The sequence below is a fragment of the Entelurus aequoreus genome, linkage group LG22 (genome assembly GCF_033978785.1).
Source record: "Entelurus aequoreus isolate RoL-2023_Sb linkage group LG22, RoL_Eaeq_v1.1, whole genome shotgun sequence".
Lineage (NCBI taxonomy): Eukaryota > Metazoa > Chordata > Actinopteri > Syngnathiformes > Syngnathidae > Entelurus > Entelurus aequoreus.
Window position 1 is genome coordinate 3,911,726 of NC_084752.1, and position 18,385 is coordinate 3,930,110.

At 39.9% G+C, this 18,385-nt stretch overlaps 1 protein-coding gene across 1 annotated transcript in view; it reads left to right on the plus strand.

Annotated features, from left to right (window-relative positions):
* The first annotated feature begins 11,809 nt into the window (after positions 1-11,809).
* pkd2 (polycystic kidney disease 2) overlaps positions 11,810-18,385 on the plus strand; it is a 39,168-nt gene continuing 32,592 nt past the window's right edge. Inside the window, exon 1 of the mRNA XM_062032942.1 lies at positions 11,810-12,717. Within this exon, the coding sequence (XP_061888926.1) occupies positions 12,285-12,717 (433 nt within the window). The 5' untranslated portion in view covers positions 11,810-12,284. The remainder of the gene's footprint in view (positions 12,718-18,385) is intronic.

Below are 18,385 nucleotides of genomic sequence, written 5' to 3' on the forward strand. Positions count from 1 at the left end.
GACCAATCCGCTGGGTCCACTGAGACAGGAACTGTGACGACACCGTCTTTGACCACGCCTCCAAACCTTTATTACGTTCTTTTTCATGATAAGCTTTTAAGTTTTGTTTTAAGGAGAAATGGCCGTTTATTACACACATTTTCAACAGAAGCATCACTCTATCCTCGTATAATAATGACACGTACCAGTAGTGATGTTTTCTATAATGTGTATTTTGTAACCTTTTTCATAAATTGTGCATGTTTTACATTTTACACCAGTGTTTTTCAACCACTGTGCCGCAGCACACTAGTGAGATACAGTCTGGTGTGCCGTGGGAGATGATCTAATTTCATCTGTTTGGGTTAAAAATATTTTTTGCAAACCAGTAATTATAGTCTGCAAACTACGTGTTTGTTGTTGAGTGTCGGTGCTGTCTTGAGCTCGGCAGAGTAACCGTGTAATACTTTTCTCTCTTTACAATGAGATAAAAGATTGTAAGAATATATTCCAATTGAAAAAATATATAAAGACATAACAATACGATCATATGGACAGTCATAAGTGTTTACATTTTGCTTTATATTTATTATTTTACTTATTTTTTGCCTGGTTTTGTATTTGTTTTGTATCATCCCGTGAGGTGTACACTACCGTTCAAAAGTTTGGGGTCACCCAAACAATTTAGTGGAATAGCCTTCATTTCTAAGAACAAGAATAGACTGTCGAGTTTCAGATGAAAGTTCTCTTTTTCTGGCCTTTTTGAGCGTTTAATTGACCCCACAAATGTGATGCTCCAGAAACTCAATCTGCTCAAAGGAAGGTCAGTTTTGTAGCTTCTGTAACAAGCTAAACTGTTTTCAGATGTGTGAACATGATTGCACAAGGGTTTTCTAATCATCAGTTAGCCTTCTGAGCCAATGAGCAAACACATTGTACCATTAGAACACTGGGGTGATAGTTGCTGGAAATGGGCCTCTATACACCTATGTAGATATTGCACCAAAAAGCAGACATTTGCAGCTAGAATAGTAATTTACCACATTAGCAATGTATAGAGTGTATTTCTTTAAAGTTAAGACTAGTTTAAAGTTATCTTCATTGAAAAGTACAGTGCTTTTACTTCAAAAATAAGACATTTCAATGTGACCCCAAACTTTTGAACGGTAGTGTATATTACTTTTTTAAATTTATTTTTTATTCGGTTTGTACTTCATGAAGTTTTGCACTTGTGTGTTTTTTTGTTTGTTTTCATTATATTTGGATGTAATTGTTGGTTTATATGAGTGGTTCTCAACCTTTTTTCAGTGATGTAACCCCTGTGAATTTTTTTAAATTCAAGTACCCCCTAATCAGAGCAAAGCATTTTTGGTTGAAAAAAAGAGATGAAGAAGTAAAATACAGCACTATGTCATCCGTTTATGATTTATTAAATTGTACAACAGTGCAAAATATTGCTCATTTGTAGTCGTCTTTCTTGAACTATTTGGAAAAAAAGATAGGTTTTTATTTATATTTATGAAGGATTTTTGAATTGTTGCTATTTTTAGAATATTTAAAAAAAATCTCACGTACCCCTTGGCATACCTTCAAGTACCCCCAGGGGTACGCGTACCCCCATTTGAGGACCACTGGTTTATATGATATCCATTAAGTAAGACTACGTATTATGTTGAAGGGGGCAGGAAAATATAAGATTTTTCTTCATCCTGCTCCTTTTCAGGCATTGGTGTGTAAATGTATAATTGAACAATTGAGGTATAATTGTCTATCGATCAAAGATGCACATCAATGAAGGAGATAAATAAAATTAAATTAAATGAAAAAATAAATACTCTTCCATATCAGTAGGTGGCAGCCGGTAGCTTATTGCTTAGTAGATGTCGGAAACAGCGGGAGGCAGCGTGCAGGTAAAAAGGTATCCAATGCTTATACCAAAAATAACCAAAAGGTGAGTGCTCCTAAGAAAAGGCATTGAAGCTTAGGGAAGGCTATGCAGAATGAAACTAAAACTGAACTGGCTACAAAGTAAACAAAAACAGAATGCTGGACGACAGTAAAGACTTAATGTGGAGTAGTGATGGGTTGATGAGGCGTCATGAAGCGTTTCGACACATTGCAAAACTGTATTGATACTGTGTGACTAAATACTGACATCTGCTGGACATTAAAAATCCCTACAGGCAACCTATGGACCGACTCAACTGACACTGATTTTATGACCTAGTACAGGGGTCGGCAACCTTTACCACTCAAAGAGCCATTTTGGCAAGTTTCACACATTAAAGAAAGTAATGGGAGCCACAAAATATGTTTTTAAAATTTAAAATGAAAAACACCGCATACAAAGCTTAAACGCTTTGTGCTATGTTAACTAGGGGTCTCAGACACACGCACCGGCACGTACTTTAATGTGGAAATTTGATGTTAGTACAGCCCGCGAGTTTTGAATGAATGTCGCTTGCGTCATACTTGCCAACCCTCTCATTTTTCCCGGGAGACTCCCGAATATCAGAGCGTGATGACACTGCATTTGGCGCCCTCTACAGTCTGCCCAATCAGTGTATCTGCTCGGCCACAAGTGGAATGCAGCTTTCCCTAGATAGCGTCACAGACAGCAAGGCTACTAAGTCAACAGCCACACATCTTACACTGACGGTACCAATACCCAGAATCCCATGCAGCCCTAACTCTTCCGCTCAACCAACGCACGGAGAGGGGGGGGTTGATGTGTGGGGGGATTTGGTGGTAGCGGGGGGTGTATAATGTACACCGGAAGAGTTAGGGCTGCATGGGATTCTGGGTAATGGTTGTGTTGTGTTTATGTTGTGTTACAGTGGGATGTTCTGCAGAAATGTGTTTTTCATTCTTTTTTGGTGTGGGTTCACAGTGTGGCGCATATTTGTAACGTAACAATGTTAAAGTTGTTTGATACGGCTGCCGTCAGTGTAAGCTGTGTGGCTGATGAGTAAGTATGCTTTGCTGTCTCCTGTGTGAGCAAGTAATAACAACATGCAACATGTGGCTGGACTGGCATGCTGTATGTAAATGCTATAGAGGACAATTACTGCAGTGCAATTAGGGCATGCCCTTTATATAGTAATTAGAGTGTAAATAGGATTATATTTTCCTGGGAGTAGTCTATGAGAGACACTGACATCCATAAGTCTCCTGGGAAAATCGGGGGGGTCGGCATATATGTAGCTGAGCCGCATCAGAGTGGTCAAGGAGCCGCATGCGGCTCCGGAGCCGCGGGTTGCCGACCCCTGACCTAGTATATACAATAATATAAACCAAGTCATTGTATTTCATTTAGGATTATTTCATATCTTCATTTAAATAAAAATATATTTTTATCTTTTTTAGATACAGTCAATAAATAAGGTGAATATGTATCATAACATGGAAATCTAAGAGAATGTGTTGTGAATGAGGATGCTTGTTGACTGGGAATTTTTTTTTTATTTTTTTTTTTTACACATTTTTATTTAAAAAAAAACAGTTTTTCCAACGTATTAAATTTTAGACGATTTCTCTTCTTAGTTATTATTTCTCCGGCTGTAGAAAAGACCCGCTCACAGGGCACAGAGGAGGCGTCAGTGCGACACAGTTCGTGTATCGGTCACGTGACCAAAACAGCCCATGTGACTTTCTAAAAGCGGTACGCGCACCGACACAGGGTTTTGCTCTATGAGCTCGACGCATGTCGGTGTTGCCGGACCCATCACTAGTTGTTGTTGAGTGTCGGTGCTGTCTAGAGCTCGGCAGAGTAACCATGTAATACTCTTCCATATCAGTAGGTGGCAGCCGGTAGCTAATTGCTTTGTAGATGTCGGAAACAGCGGGAGGCAGTGTGCAGGTAAAAAGGTGTCTAATGCTTAAACCAAAAATAAACAAAAGGTGAGTGCCCCTAAGAAAAGGCATTGAAGCTTAGGGAAGGCTATGCGGAACGAAACTAAAACTGAACTGGCTACAAAGTAAACAAAAACAGAATGCTGGACGACAGCAAAGACTTACTGTGGAGCAAAGGCATCGTCCACAAAGTACATCCGAACATGACATGACAATCAACAATGTCCCCACAAAGAAGGATAAAAACAACTGAAATATCCTTGATTGCTGAAACAAAGTAGATGTGGGAAATATTGCTCAAAAGGAAGACAAACTGCTCCAGGAAAATACTAAAAAAAGAGAAAAAGCCACTAAAATATGATGATTTCTGCTGGTGGTGTGCCTCCGGATTTTTTCAACGCAAAAAATGCCTGGACTCAAAAAAGGTTGAAAAACACTGTTTTACACGACGACACCACTTATTTATGAGACTGCAAATTTTAGGTATTTGTTTTTCTATGTCACAATGAGTTCAACTTTTAACAATAAAACTCTAAAATGCGTCTGTGTGACTTTAATTGTGTAAATATATTTGGACAGTTTTGTTGAAATTGTTGTAAAATGCCTTTACCAAAGTTTTTTGTATGCAACTTCAACCCTTGACTAACACCCTCCCCCCTTCCACATCCCACCTCCCCGGATTGTAAATAACCAAATGTATTTCTAATGTATGTACTTGTTCTTATGCTATCTGAACTCACTATGTTCTCTGCTCACTGTACATATCCTACCAAGTCAGACCTACACTGTTTCAATGTCCATTTCTCTGATGATGCAATTGTTGACTGAAGTGCTGATATCAACCAAACCCTCCACATCCCACCCCCCGGATGGTTAATAATTCAATGTATATACTCTGATGATTAACTTGTGTGATGACTGCATTATGATGATAGTATATATTTGTACCATGAATTGATTAACGTGGACCCCGACTTAAACAAGTTGAAAAACTTATTGGGGTGTTACCATTTAGTGGTCAATAGTATGGAATATGTACTGAACTGTGCAATCTACTAATAAAAGTTTCAACCAATCAATCAATGCTTTTCTGTATATTTTATATATGAACCAATTTTGTTATATTGATTTTTACTTTGTATACGTATCAAAATTATTTGTATTTTTTTAAGTAATTTATTTTCTTTAATAATACTATGTTTAATACTATAATTACTAGTATTTTTGTGTAAAAATAAAGTTTTATACAAACAGTACAGGCCAAAAGTTTGGACACACCTTCTCATTTCAATGTGTTTTCTTTATTTTCATGACTATTTACATTGTAGATTGTCACTGAAGGCATCAAAACTATGACACCTGTGAAGTGAAGCTTCACAAGTGCTACCTCTTGAAGCTCATGGAGAGAATGCCAAGAGTGTGCAAAGCAGTAATCAGAGCAAAGGGTGGCTATTTTGAAGGAACTAGAATATAAAACATGTTTTCAGTTATTTCACCTTTTTTTGTTAAGTACATAACTCCACATGTGTTCATTCATAGTTTTGATGTGACAATCTACAATGTAAATAGTCATTAAAAAATAAAGAAAACCCATAGAATGAGAATGTGCATCCAAACTCTTGGTATATATATATATATATATATATATATATATATATATATATATATATATATATATATATATATATATATATATATATATATATATATATATATATATATATATATATATGGGGTGTAGGGGGGTGGGTAGAGATAGCACCCTTGTTGATTGGCAGCTGCTCCCTACTCGTAGGGAGGCCACGCTTCACCGGTTCTCATCCATCCCCTAAATCTCTCACGTGCTGGCTCCAAGCGCCACACCCCGGTACACTGCCTCAGCTGGCAGACCAAACCACGTGAGGGGGTGGTGTGTACACTGCACCACTAGGCGGAGGAGCTGCACCAGTCAGCCAACGGCTAGGGCGGAGGAAGACCACATAGGACTCAACGGCCAAGTGTAAAGGAGTAAACCTTACAAATCCGGAGTGGAGCCCCGAAGGCGGATAGGTGCTCGCAAGACAACACCCTTCCGGCAACTCCTGCAGCAAAGCTGGTGCCAAACGTCATGCTCCGCATTCCTTTGGATCCCGTCAGCCAAGCCAAGAGGGGGATTCTGACGACTGGGCAACCCAAAGTCCCCATACCTTATGCCCAGGCTTGCGCCATGGAGGTCACAAAAACTGGAGAGGTCACTCCAGCCTCGCTCGCAAGAGTGAGGACACAACACGGAAGCTGGCAGTTTACGGGTTATAAGTCCCATCTGATTGGCGTAAGTATGGGGCGCCACGGGTCAGCTTCGACGGTGGGAGGGATCATAGTGTCCCAGTGGACGACTACTGCCCGCCTCAAACCGGGCAGCCCCCGGTCAGTAGGGTGTCGGCCCGCCAACGTTTGCCTGCTTCAGTGGGTGCCTGGAGCTTAGTGTACTGTAAAGGCACGATGAGCAGACGGTAAATCTTTGCACCAAACAATAAGAAAATTAAAAAGAAGACTCCAGCTCTTCTATTTGGTAGCTGGAACGTGCGCACTATGCGCACAGGCATCTCAGATGACCTCAGAGTGGTGGAAGACACCAGAAAGACAGCCATCATTGACAGAGAGCTCACCAGACTCAACGTCAGCATAGCTGCCCTCCAAGAAACCCGGCTCCCTTCCAGCGGCTCCCTCAGAGAGGAGAACTACACCTTCTTCTGGAAGGGCAGAGAACCCGAAGAGCCCCGCCAGCATGGTGTTGGCTTTGCCATCAAAAACACCCTCCTGGCTGCAGTGGAGCCTCCCTCAGGTGGCACCGAGCGCCTTTTGTCCATCCGCCTCGCCACTGCTGCTGGTCATGTCAACATCCTCAGTGTGTACGCTCCCACTCTCACCTCATCGGAAGACACAAAAGACCAGTTCTATGGGCAGCTTGATGAACTGATAAAGGGCCTCCCAAAAGATGAGCCCTTATTCCTCCTTGGCGACTTCAATGCCAGAGTAGGTGCAGATCACAAGTCATGGCCCTCCTGCCTTGGACGTCATGGCACAGGGAAGGTAAATGAGAATGGTCAAAGGCTGCTGGAACTGTGCTCCTACCATGACCTCTGCATTACAAACACCTTCTTCGAGTGTAAACCATCACACAGAGTGTCGTGGAGGCATCCGCGGTCCCAACGCTGGCACCAACTCGACCTTGCCATCACCAGGCGCTCTGCCTTAAACAATGTCCTCATCACCAGAAGCTACCATAGTGCAGACTGTGACACTGACCATGCCCTTGTGTGCAGCAAAGTGCGTCTCCAGCCACGCAAGCTACATCACTCCAAACCAAAAGGCCGCCCCCGGATCAACACAGTACACATGTCAGATCCCCTTAAGGTGGACGCATATGTAACCAACCTGGATGAAGCCCTACAGGACCTGCCAGATCATGACGCCACAGGAAAGTGGAATGCCATGAGGGACAAAATTTACAACACGGCCATGTCCTCGTTTGGCAAGAAAGAACATCCCTGCCAGGATTGGTTCAAAGCCCACCTTCCAAGGATGAAACCAGAAATAGAGGCTAAACGTGCAGCCTTCTTAGCACACAAGGAATGCCCAAATGAACAGACACTCACAGCACTCAGAAGGGCTCGGAACACCACCCAGCGTGTTGCTAGACAGTGTGCCAATGAATATTGGCAACAACTGTGTAAGGAAATACAGAGCTGTGCCGAGTCCGGAAACACACGCGGCATGTACAACGGCATCAAAAAGGCCCTTGGCCCTGCAGTAAAAGGAATTGCCCCCCTGAAATCTCTGTCAGGGGAGAAGATCACTAACCGGGAGGAACAGATGACCAGATGGGTGGAACACTACTCAGAACTGTACTCCCGTGAAACATCAGTTTCCAATGCTGCCCTTAGTGGTACGAAGGATCTGCCCATCATGGAGGAGCTAGATGAAGTGCCCACTATGGAAGAGCTCAGCAAAGCCATTGATGCCCTCCCAAACGACAAAGCACCAGGTAGCGATAACATCCCACCTGAAGCCATCAAGCACGGGAAACCTGCCCTGCTTCAGCCTCTGTATGAGTTGCTCTGCATGTGCTGGGAGGAAGGTGCAGTCCCACAAGACATGCGTGACGCCACCATTGTGACACTGTATAAAAACAAAGGTGACCGCAGTGACTGCAACAACTACAGAGGGATCTCCCTTCTCAGCATTGTCGGCAAAGTGTATGCACGCATCCTCCTCAACAGGCTGCAGAGACTCGCGGATCGTGTCTATCCAGAATCCCAATGTGGCTTCAGAGCAGGCAGGTCGACAACTGACATGATCTTTTCCCTTCGACAGCTCCAGGAAAAGAGTAGAGAGCAAGGCCAGCCACTCTACATGATGTTCATAGACCTCACCAAGGCCTTCGATCTGGTCAGCAGGGAAGGCCTATTCCAGCTCCTTGAGAAGATTGGCTGCCCCCCAAAGCTCGGCAGCATGGTGACCTCCTTCCATGTCAACATGAAGGGCACAGTCCTGTATGACGGATCATCCTCAGAACCATTCTGTATCAACAGTGGTGTCAAGCAGGGCTGTGTACTTGCACCAACCCTTTTCGGGATTTTCTTTTCCCTGCTCCTGTCTTACGCCTTCGACTCCTCCACTGATGGTGTATACCTGCACACCCGGTCTGATGGGAGATTGTTTAACCTGGCGCGACTGCGTTCTAAGACCAAGGTCAGGACAGTTCTCATCAGGGAGATGTTGTTTGCTGATGATGCAGCCCTCATGACTCACACAGAGGATGCCCTTCAGAGTTTGGCTGACCGCTTTGCCGATGCTTGTAAGCAGTTTGGGCTCACAATAAGCCTGAAGAAGACCAACATCAGTGCACAAGACATCAGTACTGCCCCCTCCATCACAGTTGATAACATCAGACTGGACACTGTGGACGAGTTCACCTACTTGGGATCAACAATCAGCAACAACCTCTCACTGGACATCGAACTGGACAGGCGTCTCGGAAAGGCAAATACCATCATGGCTAGACTGACCAAGAGAGTGTGGGAGAACGGAGCGCTGTCAGAACACACCAAGATCCGTGTATATCAGGCCTGCGTTCTCAGCACCCTTCTCTATGGAAGTGAATCCTGGACCACCTATATGAAGCAAGAACGTCGGCTCAACACCTTCCACATGCGGTGCCTCAGGCGCATCCTCAACATCAGCTGGCAGGACCACATCCCATACACCAACATCCTGCAGCGCGCCAAGATCCCCAGCATGTACTCCCTGCTGAGTCAACGCCGTCTCCGCTGGCTCGGCCATGTCCGACGGATGGAGGATGGAAGACTACCTAAGGACATCATGTATGGACAACTGACCATTGGCACCAGACGAGCTGGTCGCCCCCTACTACGCTTCAAGGACGTCTGCAAAAGAGACATGAAAGCATGCAACATCTCTCCTGACAGCTGGGAGGTACAGGCCATGGACAGAAATGCTTGGCGTCAGACTGTCCACAAGGGCAGTGCAGAAGCTGAGGTGGCAAGAGATCGGCTTGCAGCAGAGAAGAGGAGACGCAGGAAGTGCACTGCAGCAACCCCTCAAACCCAGGCCACCTTATTCATTTGCACAAACTGCAATAAAGACTGTCACTCACAGATCGGACTGCGCAGCCATAGCAGACGATGCCAAACAACATGACAAGACTCCAGACGCGCATCAGTATGGTCTCTCGAGACTGAGCTGCCGATGATGATGATGATATATATATATATATATATATATATATATATATATATATATATATATATATATATATATATATATATATATATATATATATATATATATATATAAAACTTAATTTTTACACAAAAATACTAGTAATTTTAGTATTAAACATAATATGTTTAAAGACAACAAATGACTTAAAAAATACAAATATACATAAAAATTAAAGTAAAAATCAATTTAACAAAATTGACACGCTTTCTATTTGCTTGGGTTCATATAAAATATACACAATATACTGTACTGTATATACTGTATATTTATTTTTTCTAAATTTTCTAAACTGGTTAAAACCAGTTCAACATAGTTGTAGGAAGATATGAATACAACTAACACTTTGTGTTTATAGGTGACAAAGGTGCTATTATTAGTACCAATATCTTCAAGGATTTTCGAGATAAACGGAAGGTGGGACACCGGCCGGTAGTTTACCATGAGGTCAGGATCGAGGTTAGGTCTTTTGAGTAGAGGATGAATAACCGCTTTTTTGAATGCTAGGGGAACAGTGCCAGAGGAAAGTGATAAGTTTATAATATTTAGCACTGATGGACCTAATAGTACAAAAAGCTCCTTGATAAGTTTCCCAGGAATTGGGTCGAGTAAACATGTTGTTTGTTTTGTCCCATTTACACATCTTAACAATTCCTCCAATGTTATTTCATCAGAGAGAGAAACTATTTTGGAGGGCGGTATCGATCGTATATACAGTCGTATCTGTGTTAATAGGACCCAGTTGTAGCTGGGATGCATTGTCTTTAATCTCCTTTCTAATGACTTCAAATTTCTTATTAAAGAAATTCATAAAGTCATCTGCCGAGTGGGTGGAGCTACTGGGAGGAGTCCCTTGTTGGGTTAGCGATGCTACTGTACTGAACAAAAATTTAGGATCATTTTTGTTGAGGTGGATGAGATTTGAGTAATATTTAGCTTTAGCTAAGGTAAGCATGCGTTTATAAGTTATTAAACTATCACTCCATGCTTGATGGAAGACCTCAAGTTTAGTCGCGCGCCATTTGCGTTCCAGCTGTCTACATGATAATTTATGGGCTCTAGTTTCTTCTGTAAACCATGGGGTACGCCTTTTAGGGGCCCCTTTTAGCTTTAGCGGTGCTATACTATCAATGGTGTTGCGCAGGGCGTTGTTAATGTTGTTAGTGAGGTTATCTGGTTCGGGCATCTGGTCAGGATGCCACCCAAACGCCTCCCTCGGGAGGTGTGTCGGGCACGTCCAACCGGTAGGAGGCCACTGGGAAGACCCAGGACACGTTGGGAAGACTATGTCTCCCGGCTGGCCTGGGAACGCCTCGGGATCATCGGGAAGAGCTGGACCAAGTGGCTGGGGAGAGGGAAGTCTGGGCTTCCCTGCTTAGGCTGCTGCCCCCGCCTCGGATAAGCGGAAGAAGATGGATGGATGGATATTATTTACTTTAATTTTTTTGAAAGTGTCCCAGGCCAAGAACATACAAGCTGTGAGCCACAAATGACCCCTTGTTGGCACTTCGAGCACCCCTGGTTGAATACAACAACTACAACTGCTAATAAATAATAATAATTTGTGATAAACTATCATTCCTGCTTTAATGTGTACCATCATTTGTACTTTATCGCCCCCTAGTGGGTCAAAAATGTGTTCCTTTGACAGTAGTACCTATAATTCTCCATTGCTTAAGTGGCTTTTTAGGTAATTTATTAATTATAATGATAAATGATAAATGGGTTATACTTGTATAGCGCTTTTCTACCTTCAAGGTACTCAAAGCGCTTTGACAGTATTTCCACATTCACCCATTCACACACACATTCACACACTGATGGCGGGAGCTAAAAACGTTCAACAATAAAATGATAGCAGCTATATTACTAACAATGATGCCCAGCAGTGTCAACAACCAAACAAATGCAGTGTTGGGACCACATGTTGTTGTGCAGGTTGTCATGACAACTGGAGCCCTGCATAACAACGTTATATAACTTTTTTTTTTTTTTATGCAAAGAAACATGATTTTTAACAAAACCCTGACTTGAATGCAAACTGTAGGCATACAAAAGTAATTTAAACTACTTTTTATTGATTGTTTTTGTTGGGACAATTATTTGTCATGAGGGAGAACAGAACCATGAAAAATAACCAAATAAGTTGCGATTGACATGGAACTGAAAAAGAAAGTCTATTATTTATCATATGTCGCCATGACTGTTAATGTAACTTGAGTCAAATCAATGTTTTTTTCTGGGGGGAACAGCGCGAGAACAAGATGGCTGTCCCAGGACGACACACAAGACTTTTCTCTCTCTTTTCTTTTCACGTAAAACGCAGCGATTTAAAAACTAACGTTAAACGAACAACTTAAAATATCTCTAAGGCACCGTTTTTTAACCATTTTGGGAGTTAGTTTAAAAGTTTTGTGTGTTTTTTTTGTTTTGTGTTGCAACGACGTCTTGAGCGAGAGTGATCTTTTTAACACCTATCAGCAGATTCGTCAAATTCATCAAAGCGTCGTCAAACTAAGTTGATATTTTGTCAAGTTTTTAAAAGCTTTTTATATTTTTTTTTAAGGATTTTCTAACTTTTGAGTTTTTTTGGGGGTGGGAGCGTACTCTAGCTTGCTTCAAAACCGACGTGACGTATGCCTTCGTGGATGTAGAAGTCGCCGCCAACCATGAGCTCATCCCGGGTGAGACCCCAGCAACACGCCGCCCGCTCGCCGCACACCTCCGAAGCGAGCGAGGGCATCGAGATGGAGAACATCCGGCAAGAGCAGCAGCATCACGGGGACCAGGAGGACCTGGGGGTCTCGGCTGGCACCCCGTCCTCCCCGTCCAGACAAGCCTGGAGCAGGGACAACCCCGGTTTCGAGGCCGGGGACGAGATCATGGCAGCCGACTGGCCTCCGGCGAGCCCCGGGAGGAGGTCGGCGTCCACGGCCTCCAGCAACAGCGGCTGCAGCAGCGGCCTGGGAATCTTCAACGGCGCCGGGGCCAGCCCTCAGCCGCGCCCGGGAGGAGTGTACCCCAGCCCGCGGGGGGACGACAGGCAGCCGGGCAGGCATGGGCACAGCAGCTGTATGAAACAAATACTACAGAAAATTAGAAGTAAGGCTCAATCCTCTTTTTTTTTGGTGTGTATCAGGGGTCACCAACGCGGTGCCCGCGGGCACCAGGTAGCCCGTAAGGACCAGATGAGTAGCCCGCTGGCCTGTTCTAAAAATAGCTCAAATAGCAGCACTTACCAGTGAGCTGCCTCTATTTTTTAAATTGTATTTATTTACTAGCAAGCTGGTCTCGCTTTGCCTGACATTTTTAATTCTAAGAGAGACAAAACTCAAATAGAATTTGAAAATCCAAGAAAATATTTTAAAGACTTGGTCTTCACTTGTTTAAATAAATTCATTAATTGTTTTACTTTGCTTCTTATAACTTTCAGAAAGACAATTTTAGAGAAAAAATACAACCTTAGGATTGTTAAACACATATACCTTTTTACCTTTTAAATTCCTTCCTCTTTTTTTCCTGACAATTTAAATCAATGTTCAAGTAAATTTATTTTTTTATTGTAAAGAATAATAAATACATTTTAATTTAATTCTTCATTTTAGCTTCTGTTTTTTCGACGAAGAATATTTGTGAAATATTTCTTCAAACTTATTATGATTAAAATTCAAAAAAATTATTCTGGCAAATCTAGAAAATCTGTAGAATCAAATTTTTATCTTATTTTAAAGTCTTTTGAATTTCTTTTAAAATTTTTGTTCTGGAAAATCTAGAAGAAATAATGATTTGTCTTTGTTAGAAATATAGCTTGGTCCAATTTGTTATATATTCTAACAAAGTGCAGTGACCCCAAGAATCGATATTGAATCGACCCAAAGATTCACAGCCCTAATAATAATAATAGATTTTATTTGTAAAGAGCACTTTACATTGAGCAAACAACCTCAAAGTGCTACAGTGTATTGAAATAAAAAAATATAAAAAAATAAAATAAAATAAAAACTAGAACAGCCTAATAGCTAGAACAGTGGTTCTTAACCTTGTTGGAGGTACCGAACCCCACCAGTTTCATATACGCATTCACCGTACCCTCCTTTAGTGAAAAATAAATTTTATATTTTTTTTCAAATTCAAGACAAAGTTATATGTTTTTGGTAACACTTTAGTATGGGGGAACTTATTCTAAGTAACAAAGACTTAATTTAGAGTTATTTGGACACTCGGGGAACATATTCTAAGTAACAAAGACTTAATTTAGAGTTATTTGGACACTAGGGGAACATATTCTAAGTAACAAAGACTTAATTTAGAGTTATTTGGACACTAGGGGAACATATTCTAAGTAACAAAGACTTAATTTAGAGTTATTTGGACACTCTGGGAACATATTCTAAGTAACAAAGACTTAATTAAGAGTTATTTGGACACTAGGGGAACATATTCTAAGTAATAAAGACTTAATTTAGAGTTATTTGGACACTCGGGGAACATATTCTAAGTAACAAAGACTTAATTTAGAGTTATTTGGACACTAGGGGAACATATTCTAAGTAACAAAGACTTAATTTAGAGTTATTTGGACACTCTGGGAACATATTCTAAGTAACAAAGACTTAATTAAGAGTTATTTGGACACTAGGGGAACATATTCTAAGTAATAAAGACTTAATTTAGAGTTATTTGGACACTAGGGGAACATATTCTAAGTAACAAAGACTTAATTTAGAGTTATTTGGACACTAGGGGAACATATTCTAAGTAACAAAGACTTAATTTAGAGTTATTTGGACACTAGGGGAACATATTCTAAGTAATAAAGACTTAATTTAGAGTTATTTGGACTCTAGGGGAACATATTCTAAGTAACAAAGACTTAATTTAGAGTTATTTGGACTCTAGGGGAACATATTCTAAGTAACAGACTTAATTTAGAGTTATTTGGACACTAGGGGAACATATTCTAAGTAACAAAGACTTAATTTAGAGTTATTTGGACACTAGGGGAACATATTCTAAGTAATAAAGACTTAATTTAGAGTTATTTGGACTCTAGGGGAACATATTCTAAGTAACAAAGACTTAATTTAGAGTTATTTGGACTCTAGGGGAACATATTCTAAGTAACAGACTTAATTTAGAGTTATTTGGACACTAGGGGAACATATTCTAAGTAACAAAGACTTAATTTAGAGTTATTTGGACTCTAGGGGAACATATTCTAAGTAACAAAGACTTAATTTTGAGTTATTTGGACACTAGGGGAACATATTCTAAGTAACAGACTTAATTAAGAGTTATTTGGTTAGGGTGAGAGCCAGGGTTAGAGGGTTAGGGTTATAATAAGGCCATGCCGAATAAGGCATTAATAGGTACTTAATAATGACTAGTTAAGAGCCAATATGTTACTAATTTGCATGTTAATAAGCAACTAATTAATAGTGAATATGTTCCCCATACTAAAGTGTTATGTTTTTTTACTGGTGCACAAAATGAACCATGCATGAACATCACCTTGTTCAGAGAACAAAACCAACACAGTGCATAAACTCACAACAAATTACACACCTGCAAATCAGTCTGGCTTCTGCTGTTGCCGTATCCGTAATACTTGTATTTACACGATGAGTCGGATGTGTTTTGACCTCCACCGAACCCCTGAGGCCGACTCACCGAACCCCTAGGGTTCGATCGAACCCAGGTTAAGAACCACTGAGCTAGAACTAGTATGCATATATCTATAAAAAGGCTTTTTTAAAAAGAAGGGTTTTTAAGCCTTTTTTAAAAGCATCCACAGTCTGTGGTGCCCTCAGGTGGCCAGGGAGAGCATTCCACAGACTGGGAGCGGTAAACCATTAAACCAAGTTGCATCATGTGTATGTAAATAATACGGGTGTGAATCTTTGGGCGATTCTGATTCAGATTCCTGTGGTGACAATTCCATTCAGACTCGTTCTTGAGTCAACACCATTCTTGAGTCAAACTGATTGCCGCAATGTATTATTTGGTATAATAATTCTAATTTCAAAACTTATATTTCGCAGCAATTCACCGTTATGTCACAGTAAAATACTGTAATCTAAATGTACTGTAACAATACAACAAATGACGATACCCTTATATTTGGTTGCAATTAACTGTTATGTCACAGTAAAACACTGTAATCTTAAATCAATCAATCAATCAATGTTTATTTATATAGCCCTGAATCACAAGTGTCTCAAAGGGCTGCACAAGCCACAACGACATCCGCGGTACTGAGCCCACATAAGGGCAGGGAAAAACTCACAACCCCAATGGGATGTCGAAGTGAATGACTATGACTATGAATGTACTGTAACATAATAACAAATGACAATACCCTTATATTTCGCAGCAATTAACTATTTCACAGTAAAATACTGTAATCTAAATGTACTGTAACATTACAACAAATGACGATACACTTATATTTCGCAGCAATTAACTGTTACTTATTAAGTAAACCAGTACAAACATGCATTTTTCAAGCATCCTGTCAAGTTGCATCATGTGTATGTAAATAATACGGGTGTGAATCTTTGGGCGATTCGAACTGATTCAGATTCCTGGGGTGACAATTCGATTCAGACTCGTTCTTGAGTCAACACCATTCTTGAGTCAAACTGATTGCAGCAATGTATTATTTGGTATAAGGATTATAATTTCAAAACAAGTTACAGGTTAGAAAAGCTGCTTCTGGTTGCATGGAGACGGCCTAAAAAAAGGCCAATTAAAACATGAATTCTCGTTAATAAACTTTTTTATTTTTTTTTATTTAAGATTTTTGAAAACCATGAATCGATTTAGAATCAGGATGGATAAGAATCGTGATTCGGATGTGAATCGACTTTTTTGTGCACCCCTAGTAAATAATGTCAACAATGCGACTTTCATGGGGAAGTATACATAGAATAGAATAGAATAGAATAGAAAGTACTTTATTGATCCCTGGGGGAAATTCAGCACCACAGTTCGCTCACAATAGACAATAATAATAATAAATAATATAATATATATAATATATTATATACGTACACTACCGTTCAAAAGTTTGGGGTCACATGTAAATGTCCTTATTTTTGAAGGAAAAGCACTGTACTTTTCAATGAAGATAACTTTAAACTAGTCTTAACTTTAAAGAAATACACTCTATACATTGCTAATGTGGTAAATGACTATTCTAGCTGCAAATGTCTGCTTTTTGGTGCAATATCTACATAGGTGTATAGAGGCCCATTTCCAGCAACTATCACTCCAGTGTTCTAATGGTACAATGTGTTTGCTCATTGGCTCAGAAGGCTAATTGATGATTAGAAAACCCTTGTGCAATCATGTTCACACATCTGAAAACACTTTAGCTCGTTACAGAAGCTACAAAACTGACCTTCCTTTGAGCAGATTGAGTTTCTGGAGCATCACATTTGTGGGCTCAATTAAACGCTCAAAATGGCCAGAAAAAGAGAACTTTCATCTGAAACTTGACAGTCTATTCTTGTTCTTAGAAATGAAGGCTATTCCACAAAATTGTGTGGGTGACCCCAAACTTTTGAACGGTAGTGTATATAATATATAATATATGAATAATATAAATATATTCCACATATATTCTACATTTAAGTGCCTTTATCCCCATCCCTTTGTTTTAATCAGTGTTCATTATAGAGCACAGGTGTCAAACTCATTATCTGGCCCGCAAACACCTGCAAATGATATGTGTCAATAAAGTACTTAATATTTTCTCACTAAATGTAATTGATTTTTTTCATTTTGACATAAAAAAATATATGTACTGTTTGAAATTGCATTTTATACTTTAATAGTATCTAATATTGCAACAAATATAGTATATTATCATACTTTCCAAACATGTTTTCATCTAAATAAAAGTACTTAACTTTACAGCAAACTACCCATCAAAGTATTAAAAATGACAATACATTTTACGTTGTTCTTTACAGCATATTACTGTAAATTGAAAAAAACTTCTACGTTTTTTGCGTTAAAATTCTGTTGACTGAGCTGCCAGTTTTTGACTGTAAAATCTAGGGTTGTTGTTTTTAACAGCGTACACTGCAAAAACTGCAAACTAAGTAAGATGAAATATCTCAAATAAGGGTGATATTTGCTTATTTTCTGTCTGATAAGATAATTCTTCTCACTAAGCAGATTTTATGTTAGAGTGTTTTACTTGTTTTAAAGGTTTTGGTCCTAAATGATGTCAGTAAGATATTACAGCTTGTTGCTGAGATTTGATGAGCTATATTGAGTAAAACATGCTTGAAACTAGAATATCAACTGTTGCAAAGCTGTGTCATCAACACTCACAAGTATAAAACTACTTTTTTTAAAGTAATCATTTCTTATTTCAAGCAGGAAAAAAAAAGATCAAGATGCCGAGCGCATATCATTATGTCAAGATAATGGCACTAGCATTTACTTCATTTAAGAATATCTTTCATCATATTGAGCTAAAAGGTCTCTTTTTTTCTACCAAGAAAAGTGAACTTGTTATTAGTGAGAATATACTTATTTTAAGGTATTAAGGTTAGCTAATTTTACTTGTTTTGGAAAGTCTTGACAAGCCAAAATTTCTTGTTCTATTGGCAGATAATTTTGCTTAGTTCAAATAAAATACCCCTAATTTTTGTATTTTTTTTCCTTGTTTTTGACCACTGACTTTTTGCAGTGTATTACTGTGAATGGAAAGATGGTACTTTTTTTTTTTTACGGTAGAAAAACTGGCAGCTAAGTT